Here is a 17,032-nt window from a genome sequence, read left to right as displayed (position 1 = left end):
GTACACCAGGAGCATCAGAGGCGAAGCTGACCCATGGATCAAGGCACACAGGCTGCCCACCACCATCATCAGCGTGTCTCTCCAGGTGGCAAATCGGAACTTTAAGTAGAGAAAATGCTGAGTTTCTGTCATAAATGGTTGTCTTTAAGAAATATATATACAAGTGCCTTTCTTTATGCAATAATGGGAATAAAACATATATTTAATGGACATGCTAATATTACTTTCCAGTATAACTTGGCACCTTCCCACGGCAAAAACTACCAATATCAGGTTAAATGACTATTGTGCTTGACTGGCCAGAAAACTGACCTGAACCTCAAATATAGTCAATTAAAATTTTAAAGCAAAGATGAAGGACATCAGAGCCAACAATGTAGATGAGCTGAAAGCAACCTGGGTTCTTTCAGGACCTGAAAACTTAAACAGACCCCAGACTAGTACTGAGTGCACATTCTGTACCATACACTGATATATGTTTAAGCAGACATTTCACAGTGTCATCATATTGATGTTATGTTTCAAAATAAAAGCAGCATCCATTAAATGCTTTGTCATCCTGAGTTAGGAGAGTTTTTGTAGTGTGTTAAGCAAGACAAAGAGCTTTGGGGTCAAGTCATTCTATACACTCATTATGCAAATATATGTATCAATCTGGCATTTTAATTATGCCATTAAACAACCCTTTTGTTGAAATTATTCTATAAAAAATATTTCAATCATTTTACAAACAAGTATTGGGTGCACAAGCTTTTATGTGTTAAGGAGCATTGTCCTGCTGGAAACCCCAGCTGTAAAAACCTCAACCATCTGACCCACACTGTTCCCCTCAGATGAAACAAATGTGATTACAGAGTTCAGGAACAATCCAGAATCCACCAAAGCTCATGAAGCTTTGCTGGAACAAACTGGGGCATGATGGGACTGGTGCACTGTTGCTGAACAATTTGATCAAAGCGCTGAATAATCCAACCTAGCTCAGGATGACAAAGCATTTAACAGACTATACACTAATACCAGGTTTAGGGATAAAGACATTCCCTGTCCATTATCTATGCCTGACAGTCCTTGCAGAAGTGTAGGAGGCGGGTACCTATCTTAAGCAATGATTAGGTTCAGGGCAGGGTACACCCTGGACAGGTCACCAGTTCATCGCAAGGTAAGACAGAAACACACAGGGTAAACAACCATGCATGCCCACACTCACACACAATGGCAATTTAGAGTAATCAATTAACCTAACAGTCACATTTTTGGACTGTAAGTGGAAGCCGGAGTATCCAGAGGGATCCAATGACCGCAAGACACAAAAGAAAAAAAACAGTTACAGTGTCTTAAAACACTTAATTATTTAATTTTATGACAAAGAAACTGATATCAAAAGCCAGGAGATATAGGAAATTATTTAACAAAAGCAAATAACTACCAGCTGAAAGTATCCGATGCTTGGTGTTTTTTCCTTTTCCTTGTCATCTCTGAAAAATAAAACACAAATGTCTTTCTAAATCTACTTAAATCTTGAAATAATATAAGTATTTACTTTAAACTTGTTATCTTAAAGATGACAAAAGGTGTCTTATCGTAAACTTACCTGATCTGAGTACCTGCTGAAAAGGAGACAGTGTTAAGTTAAAAAAAAAAGTTATCAGATTTAAAAGAAAGATAAAATTAGGAAATTAAAATCTAGTTTGAAGTTACCATCTTTGTCCCATGTAGCACTCTTGCCTGTGTTATCAGCATCAAATAGTTCATGTTGCTTAGATTTCTTCATGTTAGCCAACACAGTCTTATTCAGCACAGTATTAACCTGAAATAGTAATAAAAACATAAAAAATCAACGGAGAAACATGATTTATTCATTTAAAAAGGAATGTAGAGATAAAACTCAGATTGTTAATGTTTTTACTGGAAAAATAGTGTTTCACTTATTTCAGTTGGATGGATGAAACATTGTACAAATTTTGTACTTTAGTAAGTCACTATTCTATGTGGTTTAACAGCACTATTATTTGTTATCTCTATTAAAAGAAAACCAATTTAATATTTTTTTCCTTAATAAGCAAAGCAAATGAGATGATTATGCAGTCGAAAACTAAAAATGTACCTTACCTGGACGTCTTCCTCAATCCACCAGCAACAATGAGGCTCTGGCAAAGAATTTGTATCGTATTGCCAGGTTGACCTATGCCTCCATTTTCCCATTATCTTCACTTCAATTAGACTGATAAAGGTCATGTTAACAATTATATCAACCAGGCTGAAATGTAAAGCAAAAATTGGTCAAAAACCCAAGGTTTAGTCTAATACATTTGCAATTTATTTGACTAAAGTTTGATCAAAGCATACATTTTTGTTAACCTGTTTTGATAACAAAAAATATCTTCTCGATAACCATATGTTCCTCCTTATCAATGAGGACTGTAAAATGGGAGTATTGACCGGGAGGCCATTGATTATGATCATGAGTGAATTTCTAATGGTACATTTGTACATTGTGGTGACATTTTGGCTCCTTCCGGAGGACAGAATGCCTTCTTGAGACTTTTATTGACGAACTGTTTTAAAGAGGAAAGTAATTTAAGGCTTATTAACAACAATTATAACCACCTCCATTTATACTGTTAAAATGTATTTGCATAATGGATAGTGCTGCAAAAACAAATGTGCCTTTCCAGTTAATTTAGATCAGTAAAATAAATATTGATGCTGTCATCTGTCTGAATTGTTATATTACACAACAAATCCATGTCTCCTCTTACTGAAATACTTTTGTTAAATCTCGCCCATGGTTGTGCTTCTCACATTCAAACATTTCAACAGATTCAAAGTTTGGGGCTTACAACAAACTCTCCTCACGTTCTGCAGCTTCAGTTCTCCTTAATTTGTATGTTGCTTTAAAAAAAACAAAACACTAACTCTATTGCATGTTAAGTACTGCAGTCACCCCAAGTTGCTTTTATTTATCTCCAGGTTTTACCAACAAATGATGCTTCATTTCGAAATCCAAAAATATGGTCACATGAGAATTTTAATAGTTCTTTTACAATAAAAATATTAAATGATCACTGAGTTGTCGTAATTTTGCATTATGTGGGAATTTAAAAAATATATATATCACTATGTTGTTGCATAGGAGATAAATGCCCACTAGTACAAGCAGTGCAGAGCTTTTGGAGTTTGCTCCTTCCTTACAGCCAACTATTGTTGACAATGCTGGTGTTTGATAATTTAGAGAGAAGGTGGGGCCTGTAGTCATGTCTTGATAAAAAAAAGGATTTATATCACAGAGCTAAGAGCTTGATCTCACCAACAAATCAGATATGACTGCATCTGAGCTATGATCTTCATACATGACATAAAATAAAAACATTTAGATTTGATAAAATATATGATTTAATATAATCTGTTTCAAATATAGCAACAATGTTTGTATAAGATGAAGGGTTTAAGCTGTTTTTCCAAATACACTCACATAAGCAGCATTTTATCATTTGATAAATTGTCAAGGACACAAATAATGCAATGATGTTCAATTTGAAGATTTTCAATGTAGTACATTAGCTATCACTGTTAATGATATCCTTTTATGTCTTTTCAACAAGAAAAATAAAAAAGCATTGTTTGTCAGTTTAAAATGACTTGCCAAACGAGAACTGTAATCTCTAGCTAAATGCGGATGCATTACAAAAGTGAAACATAAAAGTAGTGAGCACGTTTATGTGCACATACGTTTTTCCGTAAACACATAGCTACTACAGTACATTTATGTAGAGAGCACATAAACGTAGTAATGTGTTTATTGCGCTGCTAGATTAATAAAAAGATTAAACATTCGGGCTTATTTTATCTTTTTTGTCCAGGAGCGCTGATCATTAATTTGCTTCCCTGTATAGTGCTACATTTCACATACAAATATTTTACCAACATTAAGTGCGAAATGTTCAATGGGAGGAGAAATTAAAGCCACAGGGCACTTGAAGACTGTAATGACAATCTCAACCAGTAGGTGGCGCTCGTCTACTAAGCCTGCTGACATCGCCGGAAGTTAGGGTGTAAAACCACCAAATCAAGTCGGGTGAAAACAAACTTTGTGGCAATTTCCAGTTTATTTCCTGTTCCTCTTGGGACTGCAGCTCCAATTCATGCAGTAGAAAACGTTGGTAAGTACAAAGATATTTTTTATGATTCTGTAAATTAGACGTTTTCGGCTAGAAGACCAGAAGAAGAAATATCGTTGAGGACGTTAGTCTGAATACAGTTAGAAATAGGGTTTTTGTACAGTTCTGATGTGTGTTTCTGAAAATCTTTATTTAAAAAAATAAAAATAAAAAAAAGCACACAACGTGTTCGGCGTGCATAAAAATCTAAAAATAAATGAAGGCTACTTGTGTCTAAGTTTTACTTTTTTTGAGGCATAATATTTTTTATGGTCAGTAAAATTTAATTCGCCTCTATCATAATATGGCTAAATAAAACAAACATTCAATACTGGGATGAGATGTTAGTTACGCTGTTAATAATCAAATTTGCTTGCGTTAACCTGTCTAAACCCTGACTACTGACTATTTGTGCACTGCTAAAGTAAATGTTACTTTTACTACAGTATGTGTTCCCTCACGCATTATTAAGAAAGAGTGACGCACAACCTGTTTATCCAGCTTGCGCTGCACATGTATCCGTTGGGCAGAAACTATCATACAGCATAACAAACGCAGCCGTCTCTCATCAAATCTGACGGGAAACATGCTGGATGAGCCTCCTTTCATCCTGTCCCTTTTGCGTGACTCCCGAGTCTTGTTCAGCCAGTTACTCAGCCCGATAGCTCTGCAGCGTACAGGAAGCATTAGGACTGCTGGGGGTTTTTCCCACAAACTGCAGGACCATATTTTTTTTTTCTTATCTTTATTTTGTTTTAATGACATATTGGTTCTGATCATTTTTATTTTGATATCTATCTATCTATCTATCTATCTATCTGTCTGTCTGTCTGTCTGTCTGTCTGTCTGTCTGTCTGTCTGTCTGTCTGTCTGTCTATCTATCTATCTATATAAGCCTTTATGAAATATATGAAGGTGGAGTTGATGAAGTGCTGCTTCACAAGTTCCGACAAGCACAGCTCATGTAAGAAGTCTTAGGATTACAGGATTAATGTTTAACTCAGCTTCAGTGCTTAACTTTTATAATTTTCTATCTTCAAATCTATCAGGTCTGTTTTCTGTGTTTATATATTATTTATTAATATAGCTGCTGTTTTGGAACACATTTCACAGTTTTGGTTACACCGCTGTACTATATCAAGGTTTTACATAGTTATACTTTCAAAACAGCAAACAATGATACACATGTCATTCTTACAGTTTATAGGCCTTTTAATACAAAGGGCCGGAGTTGCCAGGGGTCTCTTCAGCTGTATGGAGCAAAGGGAACACAGAAGGCCCCTCCCTGACCTGTTGCTGTACTACCAGATTATCTGCTTCTGATTGAAAGAATGCTACATTTTATTTTCTTTGCTGCACTCAAAAGGTATATTTCACGGACAGAAACTTGTGTTTTGGAAATTAAATTAGTGTCACAAATCTCTCCTATTAGGAATACAGGCTCTTCCCAAATAGCCTGACTGAATATCAACTGATACTGACTATTATATGAAGCAGGACGACAAAAGCGTATACTATTCTGCAAAAATTAGCCCTTACTAAAGTTAGTGACAGTTTATTCCATAAGTTGATAAATCATCATCATTTTACTTACATTATTATTACAACAAATGATATTTTAAATGCTGTAAGAATAAATACTGTTTTTAATAAAAGTTATATCTTGTTTTTTTATTTTTATAGGCTGTTTAATGCTGCGTTACATCAACGTTTCTTCCTTGGTGTCATCTTACTGCAGGAATCTCATGTTTTAAAGTGAACTGGGTAGCAAAAACACTGACGTGTTTCACCCATTGTAATGTGGATAAAAAGACACAATAGAAACATGATCATACAGTGGGGGCTTGATTTTTGTATCCATATTAAGATCTCACTATCAACACTTTAAAGATCTTGGTGCTGAATTTCTGGCTGTTACGGAATGTCAAGAACCGAACACAGTACCCTGTTAACAAAGTCTCTCTTCATGATGCGGAAACCTGATCTTTCTGCTCCAGAAATCTTTGCCCTTAATGTTTATCACACATATTATTGCAGAGTTCAGATTTGTTTTATTGCTTTTTATGAAACACAATACAAAAATCAAAAGTTTCACATAAATGTTATTTTGCCTTTATATTACCTGGTTTCAAGTTGCACATGTGAAAAGCTCGGATTGTAATCTTTTGTGCTTTACCCACAGCTTGTGAGGCTTGATTCATTACAGGAATAGTCCAAATTTCTGTCATATTGCAGATGCCCTTTTACAATATATACCCCTGCTAGTTTTCTTAATGACTGGTGAGGCCAAAGTGTTCAAACAGGTTTTCATTAAAATGAAAAATCTTAAATTTATCTTGCAGTCATCAATGGTTGGCACCAGCAGCTTCAAATAACTGCTTGCTGCTTTGAAAGGGCATTTTAACAGCTGCTCTCTTAATCTGATGAATTTGTCTAACAGAAACCTTCCTCATTATGCCTTTATCTGTACAAACCCATCTTTGTTCTAAATCAGCCACAAATCTCTTCACAGTACGATAACGCTTCAGTTTTAGGTGATATAGGTGGAAAAAATTTAGCACTTTAATATATTTACATTTAATTTGTTGATTTGATTTTTTAAAGGCAAAAAATAACCTATACTAATTCAGTTGGAGGAAACACTGCCGTAACTTCAGACATTTAGTGTAATTAATTAGTTATTCAACAGTTTTTAGTTTAAAGATAAAAGTTGTGACAGTTGCATACAAATAGGACATAGTAACCTGCAAACCACTGGATGTGTAGATCTGACTAAACATAGTTGCACTTAGAGTTTGATACTAGCACCAACATGTTCTGAAATGTTTTACCAGTTCTGTAATTGCTACGCTCTTGCAACTTCTCTTAGCAACACTTTTTTTAACCAAGAAAACAATTTGCCCTGAATTCTTAAATTAAATCTGTTTTACTATACATGATATTAGTGGAAGTTGGGACCTTCCTTTGACTTGCTTTTTTTCCCCATAATGTCCCAAATGTTGCTGGATGTAAGGCCTGCCCTGCAGGCCTTTTCGAGCAGAGAATCTTTTTCAACACACCCATGCTAATGAAAAAGGTGCAGAACATTTTCATTGTAAGAAAATATGTTTGACCTTCACTTTAAAAAATGTTACCTAGTTCAAGCATATGTTTACATTGCTTTTAAACACACAAAAACTAAACTTACTATTCATAATTACACAGAGTGGTGGCTTACAAGGTACTCTGTCTTCTCATTTGCCTTTGTTATTTCTATTGCACAACATTTTTTGTCCTGTTGCACAAACCCTACCTACAGCCAGACTTCCCTCTGACATGGTTTCCTCTGTTCTGACAGGTCTTTGGTGATGCACACAAGCAGGAAACATGCTTCAGATTTCACTTTTGCAAGACTAGAGTTATATTTAAGCACAAGAATTATTTATCCTGCTCTTCTTTTCAATTTTTATGAAAATGTGAAAATTATGTATCAATTCCTAACACAGTGATATATTTTAATTCTTTATTTACATTCATTTTGAATATTATTTCTTAGTGCTAATAAAAATCCAAGCTTCCGTTTTTAATAATATTCAGCAAGACCAACAAGAAATTATTTTTGGTACAGAAATGTTAACCTCGTAGTGAGTTTTGAGTACTGCTTCAAAGCATATTGTTGGAAAATTGAGCGGAAGGGAAACGTGTATCTTTACAATGCAATATGCATTCAATACTTGCCTCTGGTTATTTTTTAGAAATAGAATAGAAATGTGATTGCCCCAACAGGGCCACTTTGCCATTTTGCTTGTGATACTGGATATTTACTTCAACTTGTACACAAAAGAAGAAATAATCACTTTAAACAGTGGTCCCCAACCTTTAGAGGAGGGGGGGGGGACATTGTCGCAGCCTATGGGATGTTCCCTGACTGGGAGCGAGAACGCAGCCTGTTGAATGTCAGAAAGCGCGGTGACGTAAGAACGGAGAGGAATCCCAAACAGTTGACATGGCGCAACTGAGAGTCCAGTGGACATCGGAGGTGATATGTGGAAATGTTTATTACTATATGTAAAGGTCATTTTTATATATGTTTATTATATGTGATTATGTTTATTCAGTTAAAAATGTTAACTACGAATATTTAATTATTTCTTGCACGGCCGATACAGACTGGTACTGGTCCGCGGCCGGGGGTTGGGGACTACTGACTTAAGACACATAATCTCCAGCAGACGCACTTTAACCACAGACAATGTGAAAAACAGAATCAACAACAAAAACATGTCATGTAGCTCATGGTTTCCCTGCGTACTGCCTAATTATTTGCCAGGGTATCATTCATGCTGCCATCACTCCCTGCAGGCCCGCTGCGCTACACTCCTACTGCGTCTGTGCAGTTTGGCATGGAGGTGATCACGGCTTCACTCTGTTGAGGTGTTTGGGAAGCCCAGCGTTATGTCATCTGAATTGTTGGTTCTGGTGTCTGCCATCATTCTTTTAACAATTCTCCACAGACTTTCTGTGGGATGTAGGTGAGGCCAGTTCCAAGATAATCAACCTTACTGAGGCTTTAGTATTTCTACTTTGGGCAGTGTAGGCAGACTCTACCTCCTGCTGGAAAATGAAAACATCTTCTTCACAAAGCTTGTCACCAGAGGAAATCATAAAGTTCTCTAAAACTTTCTGCCAGATGACTGTGGACCCTCACCAGAATTTGTGAATGGACATTACTTCATGTTTTTCTTCCACTGAACTTTCCATTAACATCAATACTTAAAATTTCTGGAAAAAAAAATGTAAATATATATATATTGTATATCAGCTGATGTTATTCAGATTAATGCAGAACATGTATAATAAATAGTTAATAAATCTATGAGTTTACTGTTTGAATTAAATTTCTGAAGTTAATTGCCTTTTTGATGATATTATAAATGTTTTGTCTCAACGTTTTGAGATGCAAAGTGCAGAGCTAATGACAACATTTGTTCATTGAAACACAATTATGATTTTATTTTTGTTTCCTTTGTCCAGAAATAAAAACAATGTTCTTGTACATCCTCGGGCTGGTGGCTGTTTGGTACCTATATTGCTGGTACAAAGAAAGCAAAAGAGTTCCCAACAAGAGAAGCAAATATGTGTACATCACTGGTTGTGACTCTGGGTTTGGGAACAACCTGGCCAAACATCTGGACAAGCTGGGCTTTTGTGTGATTGCTGGCTGTTACACAGAGAAGGGTGAAACTGAGCTGAAGAAGGTCTCCTCCGAAAGGCTCACGGCCATTTCCCTGGACGTTGCCAAGTCTGAAAGTGTGAAAAAGGTGGCGGCTTTCATTAAGACTCTTGTTGGAGAGAAAGGTGAGTGGTTTCCTCCCCCGTTTTATTTTATCGGTTAATTGACCCTCTTGTTATGTTTGTTTCTGAGGTACAGCAATAATGTTGCTGGGTCAATTTTACCCGTGGATCAATTAATCAGGCAATAGTGTCAGAAATCAAAAAAATCCTCCAAAACATTTTTGTATCTGATTATTAACTCCAATACTAACCATTTCAATCAATATTTGTGCAATGATGGGGTTTTTTTATTTCTCCCTAATAAAGGATCAATGACGACAACTTACTCATTTACTCTTTTGGACAACAGTATCTATGTAATATGTAGAACATAGATACTGTGTTCAGATACATAGAATCTATGTATCTATGAATGTGTAAAATTTTCAATTTATATGTACATTTTCAATTTATATGCACTATTATATGTTTGTAATAGTGTACCTATTAAGACAAATAGAAAAAGTTTCATGCAGAAAAAAATACTTCCAAGTATTTAAAAAAACATTTTAAACTTTAAAACGGGTCAATTTGACCCGCAACATAACAGGAGGGTTAAGTTAGGAAGAAATAGTTAGCAGAGATAGTCTGGTTATTTTAATGTAACTTGCTGATGTGGGTTTTATTAGTCCCATCCCAGGGTTCATCTTGCACTTATGTTGTTTCAGGTCTGTGGGCTGTTGTAAACAATGCTGGAGTTGCCACGCCGTCCGGTCCCGTAGACTGGCTCACCATTGACGATTACAAATCCATGCTAGCCGTCAACCTCAATGGAGTGATCGACGTCACTCTGAGCGTGCTCCCTCTCATCAAGAAGGCCAGGGGCAGAGTAGTAAATGTAGCCAGTGTGTTCGGGCGAATCAGTCCATTTGGGGGGCCTTACTGTGTGTCCAAGTATGGAGTGGAGTCCTTTAATGACAGCCTGCGGTAAGAAGGACCAGTGTTTTGTTTTGTTTTTTTCTTGTTCTTGATTGAGATTGTCTCCTTTTTTAATGTGTATTTCTGTGTTTTAGTTTAAACATGGCGCCGTTTGGAGTCAAAGTTTTGTGCATTGAGCCAGGCTTCTTCAAAACAAGCGTGACTGACACTGTGATGCTGAAAAACCAATTTAAGGGCCTTTGGGACAGATTACCTCAGGATTTGAAGGATGACTACGGGCAAACTTTCTTGGAGACAAGTGAGTTTTAGTATTGCCTCTTATCTTTACCCTTTTTTTCTTATTTTTTCAATATCGAAACAACCAGGCCCAAATGCCCACACTCCCAATGGCATGTGATTAAAATGTCCTTTGTATCCATAGATATAGAATAGAGGCTTGCCTCTAAAATTTAAGGAGCATTGAATTGTATCAATCTGCATTTACATTTTATGAAATGTGTTAAACTTATCTAAACCATTGTTGGATCTCAGCAGAGATCCAACAATGGTATTGTAAAATGTTAAAAACAACCTTGCTCTTAGGTTTTACAAACGTATGCCTATATTTTGAACGTATTTTGTTGACATTGCAACCTATTAAGTACCTGAAATTTATGTTTGCTTTCAAAAAAATATTTGCAGTACTTTAGTTTTAAACAATGTTGCACAGGATATCTTCAAAAAAGGCTTCATAAGCGTTTGCAAATATTTATTTTAAATCACGTCTTTAGCAGATAGATAAGATTAATGGTAGAGCATATGTAAGGTGTTTTTTTTCATGAACTGACAGAAGGCTGAACGTGAAACTAGCTTGGACTTCTTGACTTCTTGTAGTTTGTGCAATAAGCAAAAATACATTTATCTTCCCTGCATATAGGCATTTAACTTTAGATTAGATGAAGGTTCAGAGACAGAAAGTAAGTAGATAAATGCACATCTTCAGTACATATTTCACTGAACAGAAACCAGTTTTGTTTAGATTCACAAATGCTTGTGAAAAAGGAATCTTTGAAACTTCACTACACTGCCTTGACCAAGTGGAGCAGGGTCTTGCATTTTAAACCTTTTTTTTATGCATCAGCCATTTCATGCATCAGCCAAAGTTCTTTGCATTCAGTCAGTCATTCACACAGTTTTATGATTATTTATTTTTTTCCTAAGTTACAAGTTAAATCATGTCCAGATCACCCACTGCAGAACATTGACTCTCTTTCAGGTCTCGAACAGCTGGATGAAAGATTCAATCAGCTTCGAGACAGCGACCTGATGAAGGTAGTCCACTGTATGGAGCACGCCATCGCCTCCATCCACCCTCGCTACCGCTACTCCCCAGGATGGGATGCTAAGTTCCTCTGGTTGCCCATGTCATACATGCCAACTTGGATTTCAGATCGATTTTTCCTTCGATACAGTCCCAAACCCAAAGTATCTATGATTTGAGAAGCATCCTGTGCGTGTTATTTTCACAACAGTAAATGTTAGCTTTACACGTCTGCCAAACTTTGTCAACATCCTTTACTTCTCAAGTTCTGTAATAATCTGTACGTAACTAACCCCTTACTTGAAAATGAAGTTTTCCATATGACATATGTATTTTGAATAACAGTTTCTGTATTAGTTACAAAGAGTAAACAGAAACAATAATGTGCTGTGTAACCTTTGCTCTTGGACAAAGCCAGTTGTTTTGAAGGTAAAGGGAACATGTTTATCAAAACTGAAAGTTATGTAATCTTGTTTGGTCTCTTTCACAAGTCCATGCTGGTCAACCATTTACTCCTTCTCTTATATTCGCTATGGACCTTGACTCTACAGATAAAGCGTAAAACTTCACCGGCAAGTTTAAGCTTTTCTCGGTTAATTTGTACAGTTGAAGGTGAGAAGCGGCTACTTGTGGAGAGCTGTAATCATGGTATGTTTACATTATTCTTATTTTTATATGTGTTGGTGCTAGTGCTGGAAATGATCAATTGTGATGATCATCAAAAACTCGTTCAGAGGTAAATGTAGGAATTTTTACTTTTAAAGAAATATATTTTTACTGAAATTTACTGCCCACTGGTGGAAGATGAAAGCAATTGCATCGAGGATTCTTGGTTTTGGCTTTACAAGAGAATGATGGTGTGGTGGTGCACAAACAAGAATATTTTTTACGTTATTCCCTTTGTTTCTTTTACACTTGGACCAGGCTGACTGTTTTCTACATGCTGATAAAGCACAGATTAATAAGTATTACACCTCTGTGTAAAACCAAATTATACTCGATCTGTAGCTCGAGTATAATTTGTGACACCTCCAATCAGTTTATTCTGAATAATTGTATTTTACAGTTTGACTTTTCATGCATAGAAGTTGAAAAAAATTCAATGAAAGCACATTTAGCTTCTTCAGTTTCTTTTTGGCTTTGTCGTAATAAAGAAAAAGATGATTTTCTATGTATTGCATAAAAAGGAATATAGACTAATTCTGTGTTTCTAAATGTCAAAATATGACTGCTTTGCTATGATGTAATAATAAAAATCTATAAAATTCCACTTTTTTGTCACCAGGTGTCCACTAATTATTAAATACATGCTTATCATGTCTCATATAGACCCAGTTCAGTATTTTGATAAACTCTTCTTAGTGGGTCTGGGTCTTTTCCCCTTCGCAAAGAAACTTTCCAAAGACATCTGATCTGTTTCTTACTCATTTTGCTGCTTGTGGGCTCAATGTTGGCGCGCAAGGTGTAACCGGTTAAAGGATTTTCAAAATAAAAGATCCTCCAGACTCAAATAATACATAAAACAGAAATATTTAGTTATTTCTTGCGCGGCCCGGTACCAATTGGTCCACGGATCGGTTCTTGTTCCCGGGCCCCCGGGGTTTGGGGACCACTGGTATAAGGGACAAATCTAAAATATGCAGGATTCTGGTCCTCAAGGAATGGAGCTTGAGAAAACTGTTTAAAAGCTGAAGGTAAAATGGCACCATGTGCCTGGAAAACACATAATACTGCCCCATTAATGAAAAATATTGCATGTTTAGTTTATTCTTGAGCTACAAAAATATTGCATTCCTTAAATTGGATTATGATTTTTTTTATTATTATAATTTAGTAAGTATTTTTGACATGATTTTGACCAACATGACAAAATTGTCACGCTGTAAGATAAAACTGAATTGATTCAATGACTGAGTCATTTAAAGTTTCATCCTCTTAGGTGCAAGTTGATGAAGCAGTGAGCGGTTTTGTTGAGGTAGGTTTATTTTTATTTTATCCTCACACTACATCTTCTCTTCGCTCCTTCTCTGATATATGTATATAAACTGGCATCTCAATATTTTTTTGCCTTTCAGGTTCTTCTGTCAAATTTGGTTTTAACCTGTGTGTTACTTCTGGCCTGGTACGCTGCTGTCCGCTGGTACATCAGAGATTCCTACAGGATTGGTGGTTTCAGTCAGAAGCATGTGTTCATCACCGGCTGTGACAGTGGCTTTGGGAACCTCCTGGCCAGACAGCTGGACCAGAAAGGCTTCAGGGTCACAGCTGGATGCCTCACAGAGAAAGGTGCTGCAGATTTAGCAGCAGCGACAAGCCCCAGACTGAAGACCCTCCTTGTGGATGTTACAGACAGTGCGAGCATCCGGAGTGCCGTGGAGTTTGTGAAGAGAGAGGTGGGGGAGCGAGGTGAGCAGAGATGGATCACTGTAGGGGTTTCAGTTGTAGTAAACTACTAGTGAAAGTGACAGAGAACTTTGTGTATGCACGTTGATCACTAAAAATAGAGTAAATGCTATGCTAAGTGTGAAAAGAGGTGGTAGCAGTATCATGCTGTGGGAATGCTTTTTCTCAGCATGAGCATGGAAGTAGGTGATGGTAAAATACATGAAAAGCTAAATACAGCGTAATACTGGAAGAAAAGTAGCTAAAGGTTGAAACAGTGTCAAACTGTAAGAAATCGAAGAAAATTTTAAAGCCATCTTTTGCAGGAGAGCTTTGTTTTCTGGGTTCTTAGTGCTATTAGCTGATTGTCCTCTGTTTTCCCCCGCAGGCCTCTGGGGGCTGGTGAATAACGCTGGCAGGTCGGTTCCCATCGGACCGCCAGAATGGATGCATCTGGAGAACTTTACAAAGGTGTTGGATGTAAATCTGATCGGGGTTATTGATGTAACCCTGCAGTTTCTGCCTCTCCTGAAGAAAGCCAAGGGCAGAGTGGTGAACGTGGCCAGCATTTTGGGGAGGCTGTCTCTCACCGGTGGAGGATACTGTCTGTCCAAATGGGGTGTGGAAGCTTTCTCTGACAGTCTCAGGTAGAGAAATGAAAACATTTCCTGCATTTGAGGTTTTTAAATTAGAGGTGAGAGATGTGCCTCACTAACTTGAATAGTATTGCCAGATTTTTCCACAGATTGAAAGACGCAGTTATTGTTTTAAAAATGGTTCCACTAAGGTTAGAAGAGAGTAAATGTCTGCTGTAAACAAAATACTTGAAGAAAAGGAAACGTGTGTCACAAACTGTCTCTAAGGGTGGAAAAAGTAAAACTGACATGTAGAAAAGAAGTCTTGTTTAGTGTGTTTCAACCAAGAGGTGATGATCATTTCTCATGCTTCTAATAACATGATATCTACAGTAGTTAGATGAACAGATAATACTGCCATTGACAGCTCCCCCAGTTCTATCCCCTTGATGCTTCTGGCTGATATTTTGGGTATTTTATGAGGGAAAAAATCTATTGTGAGTATAAGTATTTTAGTCAACTAATTATATGCTCATACCATTGAGCATGTCATTGATCTTGTGGTGGTTTGAGATGAATTTGAGACAATAGTCCACATGGGACTAAAGATGTTGTCTTTTTCTTCTCAGGAGGGACATGCAGCACTTCGGTATAAAAGTGAGCATCATTGAGCCAGGTTTCTTCAAGACCGGTGTGACCAGTGTAGATCTCATCAATGCTGACTTGAAAAGGCTGTGGGCATACCTTCCTCAAGACGTTAAGGACTCATATGGTGCCACATACTTAGATGACTGTGGGTAGAAAAGCGGCTCGTTTAAATTCTCAAAGAAGTAAATAAATTTTAATTCACCAAATCTTGTTTTTTTTTTACAGATATGAGAATGCAGGGCTTCTCTATGAACATCCTGTGCTCTCCAGATATCTCTAAGGTTACCTGGTGCATGGAACATGCTCTCACTGCCCAGCATCCACGGACACGTTATGGAGCTGGCTGGGATGCTAAGTTTTTCTGGATCCCTCTGTCCTATCTACCTTCATTTGTCTCTGACTTTATTGTACATATGCTCCTCCCCTCACCTAAAGACAAAACAAGCAGTTGAATAAAAGATGGTTATACACAGTGTAAAAACATGCCCTCAATGTTTATTGGCATTCCCTGGAAGGATGAAAATATCCTGGAAATGATTTTTTTTTAAAATTCTGAGCAATGCACTGCAATTTTGTGGATTTTGGAGGATTTTCCCATCCGAGTTATAGTCTTGGATTTAAACTTTTTTCATTATTTCTTTGTAGATAAAGGCAAGTTTAGCAGAGCTATTTTCTCACAGCCATTTGACTACAAGCTGCATCTGAATCTGCTCTTCTTTTCAATTTTAAGCAATGACAAAGAAATGACTGTCCATGTCATTTTATGCTTCCCAACGAAGAAATCCTTGATATAGTAGTATCTCAAAAACCCGGGCTCCTTAACATCTAATCAAGATCGTTGAGACGAATACTGCCCTCTCCTGGACAGTTGTAGGAACAACATTGAAAAAAAAAAAATACCTGATGCATAACTTTAATAAACTCAAACGCAAGTCTTGACTGCTTAACTTGGGATTTTGTAAAATACTTTCGCCTGGTTCAGTGCAATAAAACCACACTACTGATATTCTTATGACCTGAGACAATGGACTGGTGTCTACATTTGACCTGCAGGGTTTCAGATCTGTGGATAGTAACAATATTGAGCCAATTTCGTTCAAATTCTAAATCAATTTTCCTCTGGACAGATATTTGTTTTTCAATTGAATTGTGTAAATGTCATGTTACGATTAGTTATCAATATGGAGCTGTTACCTTAAACTTAACGCAACTATTTAAAGAAGAAAGCTCATAGTTTTGCAAGAAAGCTGCAAATAAAACACATTTTGTACCATTTTAATCCTCAGAGTGTATTCCTGTAGTTTTGACTGCAGTGAAGCAACCTTTTTGATAAATATCGCCACCTGCAGGTCATATTTAAAATATCGTCAAAATTTGTCACTGAACTGTTCAGATAAACCCTTCTGCCTGCTTCCAAAATAAAAGTAAAAATAAAAATAAAATCTGAGCTTGGTTAAGTTTTTATTGCTTTAATTTCCAAAAACCTTCTTGTCTCAAAAACCAAAAGCATACACAAAAAAACAAAAAAAGAAACTTCCAAGCAGAATCATAATTTTTCCATTTCATAACACTTAGTTGCATATCTGCACTCATTCAGGACCATAAAAAGGCCTGTATGTAGGAGTCAGGATGACGAATGGTTTTGATCTGAAAGTTTTTAATTTGTTTCTCTTTCACACGCATACGCCTACACGCATACCCCCACACAATCCTTAAAGCCTTCAGTTCCACATTCCCTCAAAATGTAGCAATTATGAACAGATATCGTTATGTCCCAT

The 17,032-nt window shown here is 36.7% G+C and overlaps 2 protein-coding genes across 2 annotated transcripts; both read left to right on the top strand.

Annotated features, from left to right (window-relative positions):
* The first annotated feature begins 4,032 nt into the window (after positions 1-4,032).
* Positions 4,033-12,919, top strand: dhrs9 (dehydrogenase/reductase (SDR family) member 9). Its single transcript, XM_028022242.1, has 5 exons — positions 4,033-4,160; positions 9,171-9,494; positions 10,139-10,397; positions 10,484-10,647; positions 11,605-12,919. The coding sequence occupies exons 2-5, from the start codon at positions 9,182-9,184 to the stop codon at positions 11,826-11,828; spliced, it is 960 nt and encodes a 319-aa protein (XP_027878043.1). The 5' UTR covers positions 4,033-4,160; positions 9,171-9,181; the 3' UTR covers positions 11,829-12,919.
* Positions 12,170-16,218, top strand: rdh1 (retinol dehydrogenase 1). Its single transcript, XM_028022241.1, has 6 exons — positions 12,170-12,297; positions 13,589-13,624; positions 13,725-14,055; positions 14,420-14,678; positions 15,236-15,399; positions 15,480-16,218. The coding sequence occupies exons 1-6, from the start codon at positions 12,295-12,297 to the stop codon at positions 15,704-15,706; spliced, it is 1,020 nt and encodes a 339-aa protein (XP_027878042.1). The 5' UTR covers positions 12,170-12,294; the 3' UTR covers positions 15,707-16,218.
* The last annotated feature ends 814 nt before the right edge of the window (positions 16,219-17,032 follow it).

The sequence above is a fragment of the Xiphophorus couchianus genome, chromosome 7 (assembly GCF_001444195.1).
Source record: "Xiphophorus couchianus chromosome 7, X_couchianus-1.0, whole genome shotgun sequence".
NCBI classification, from domain to species: domain Eukaryota; kingdom Metazoa; phylum Chordata; class Actinopteri; order Cyprinodontiformes; family Poeciliidae; genus Xiphophorus; species Xiphophorus couchianus.
This window is presented reverse-complemented; position numbering and strand designations above follow the sequence as displayed.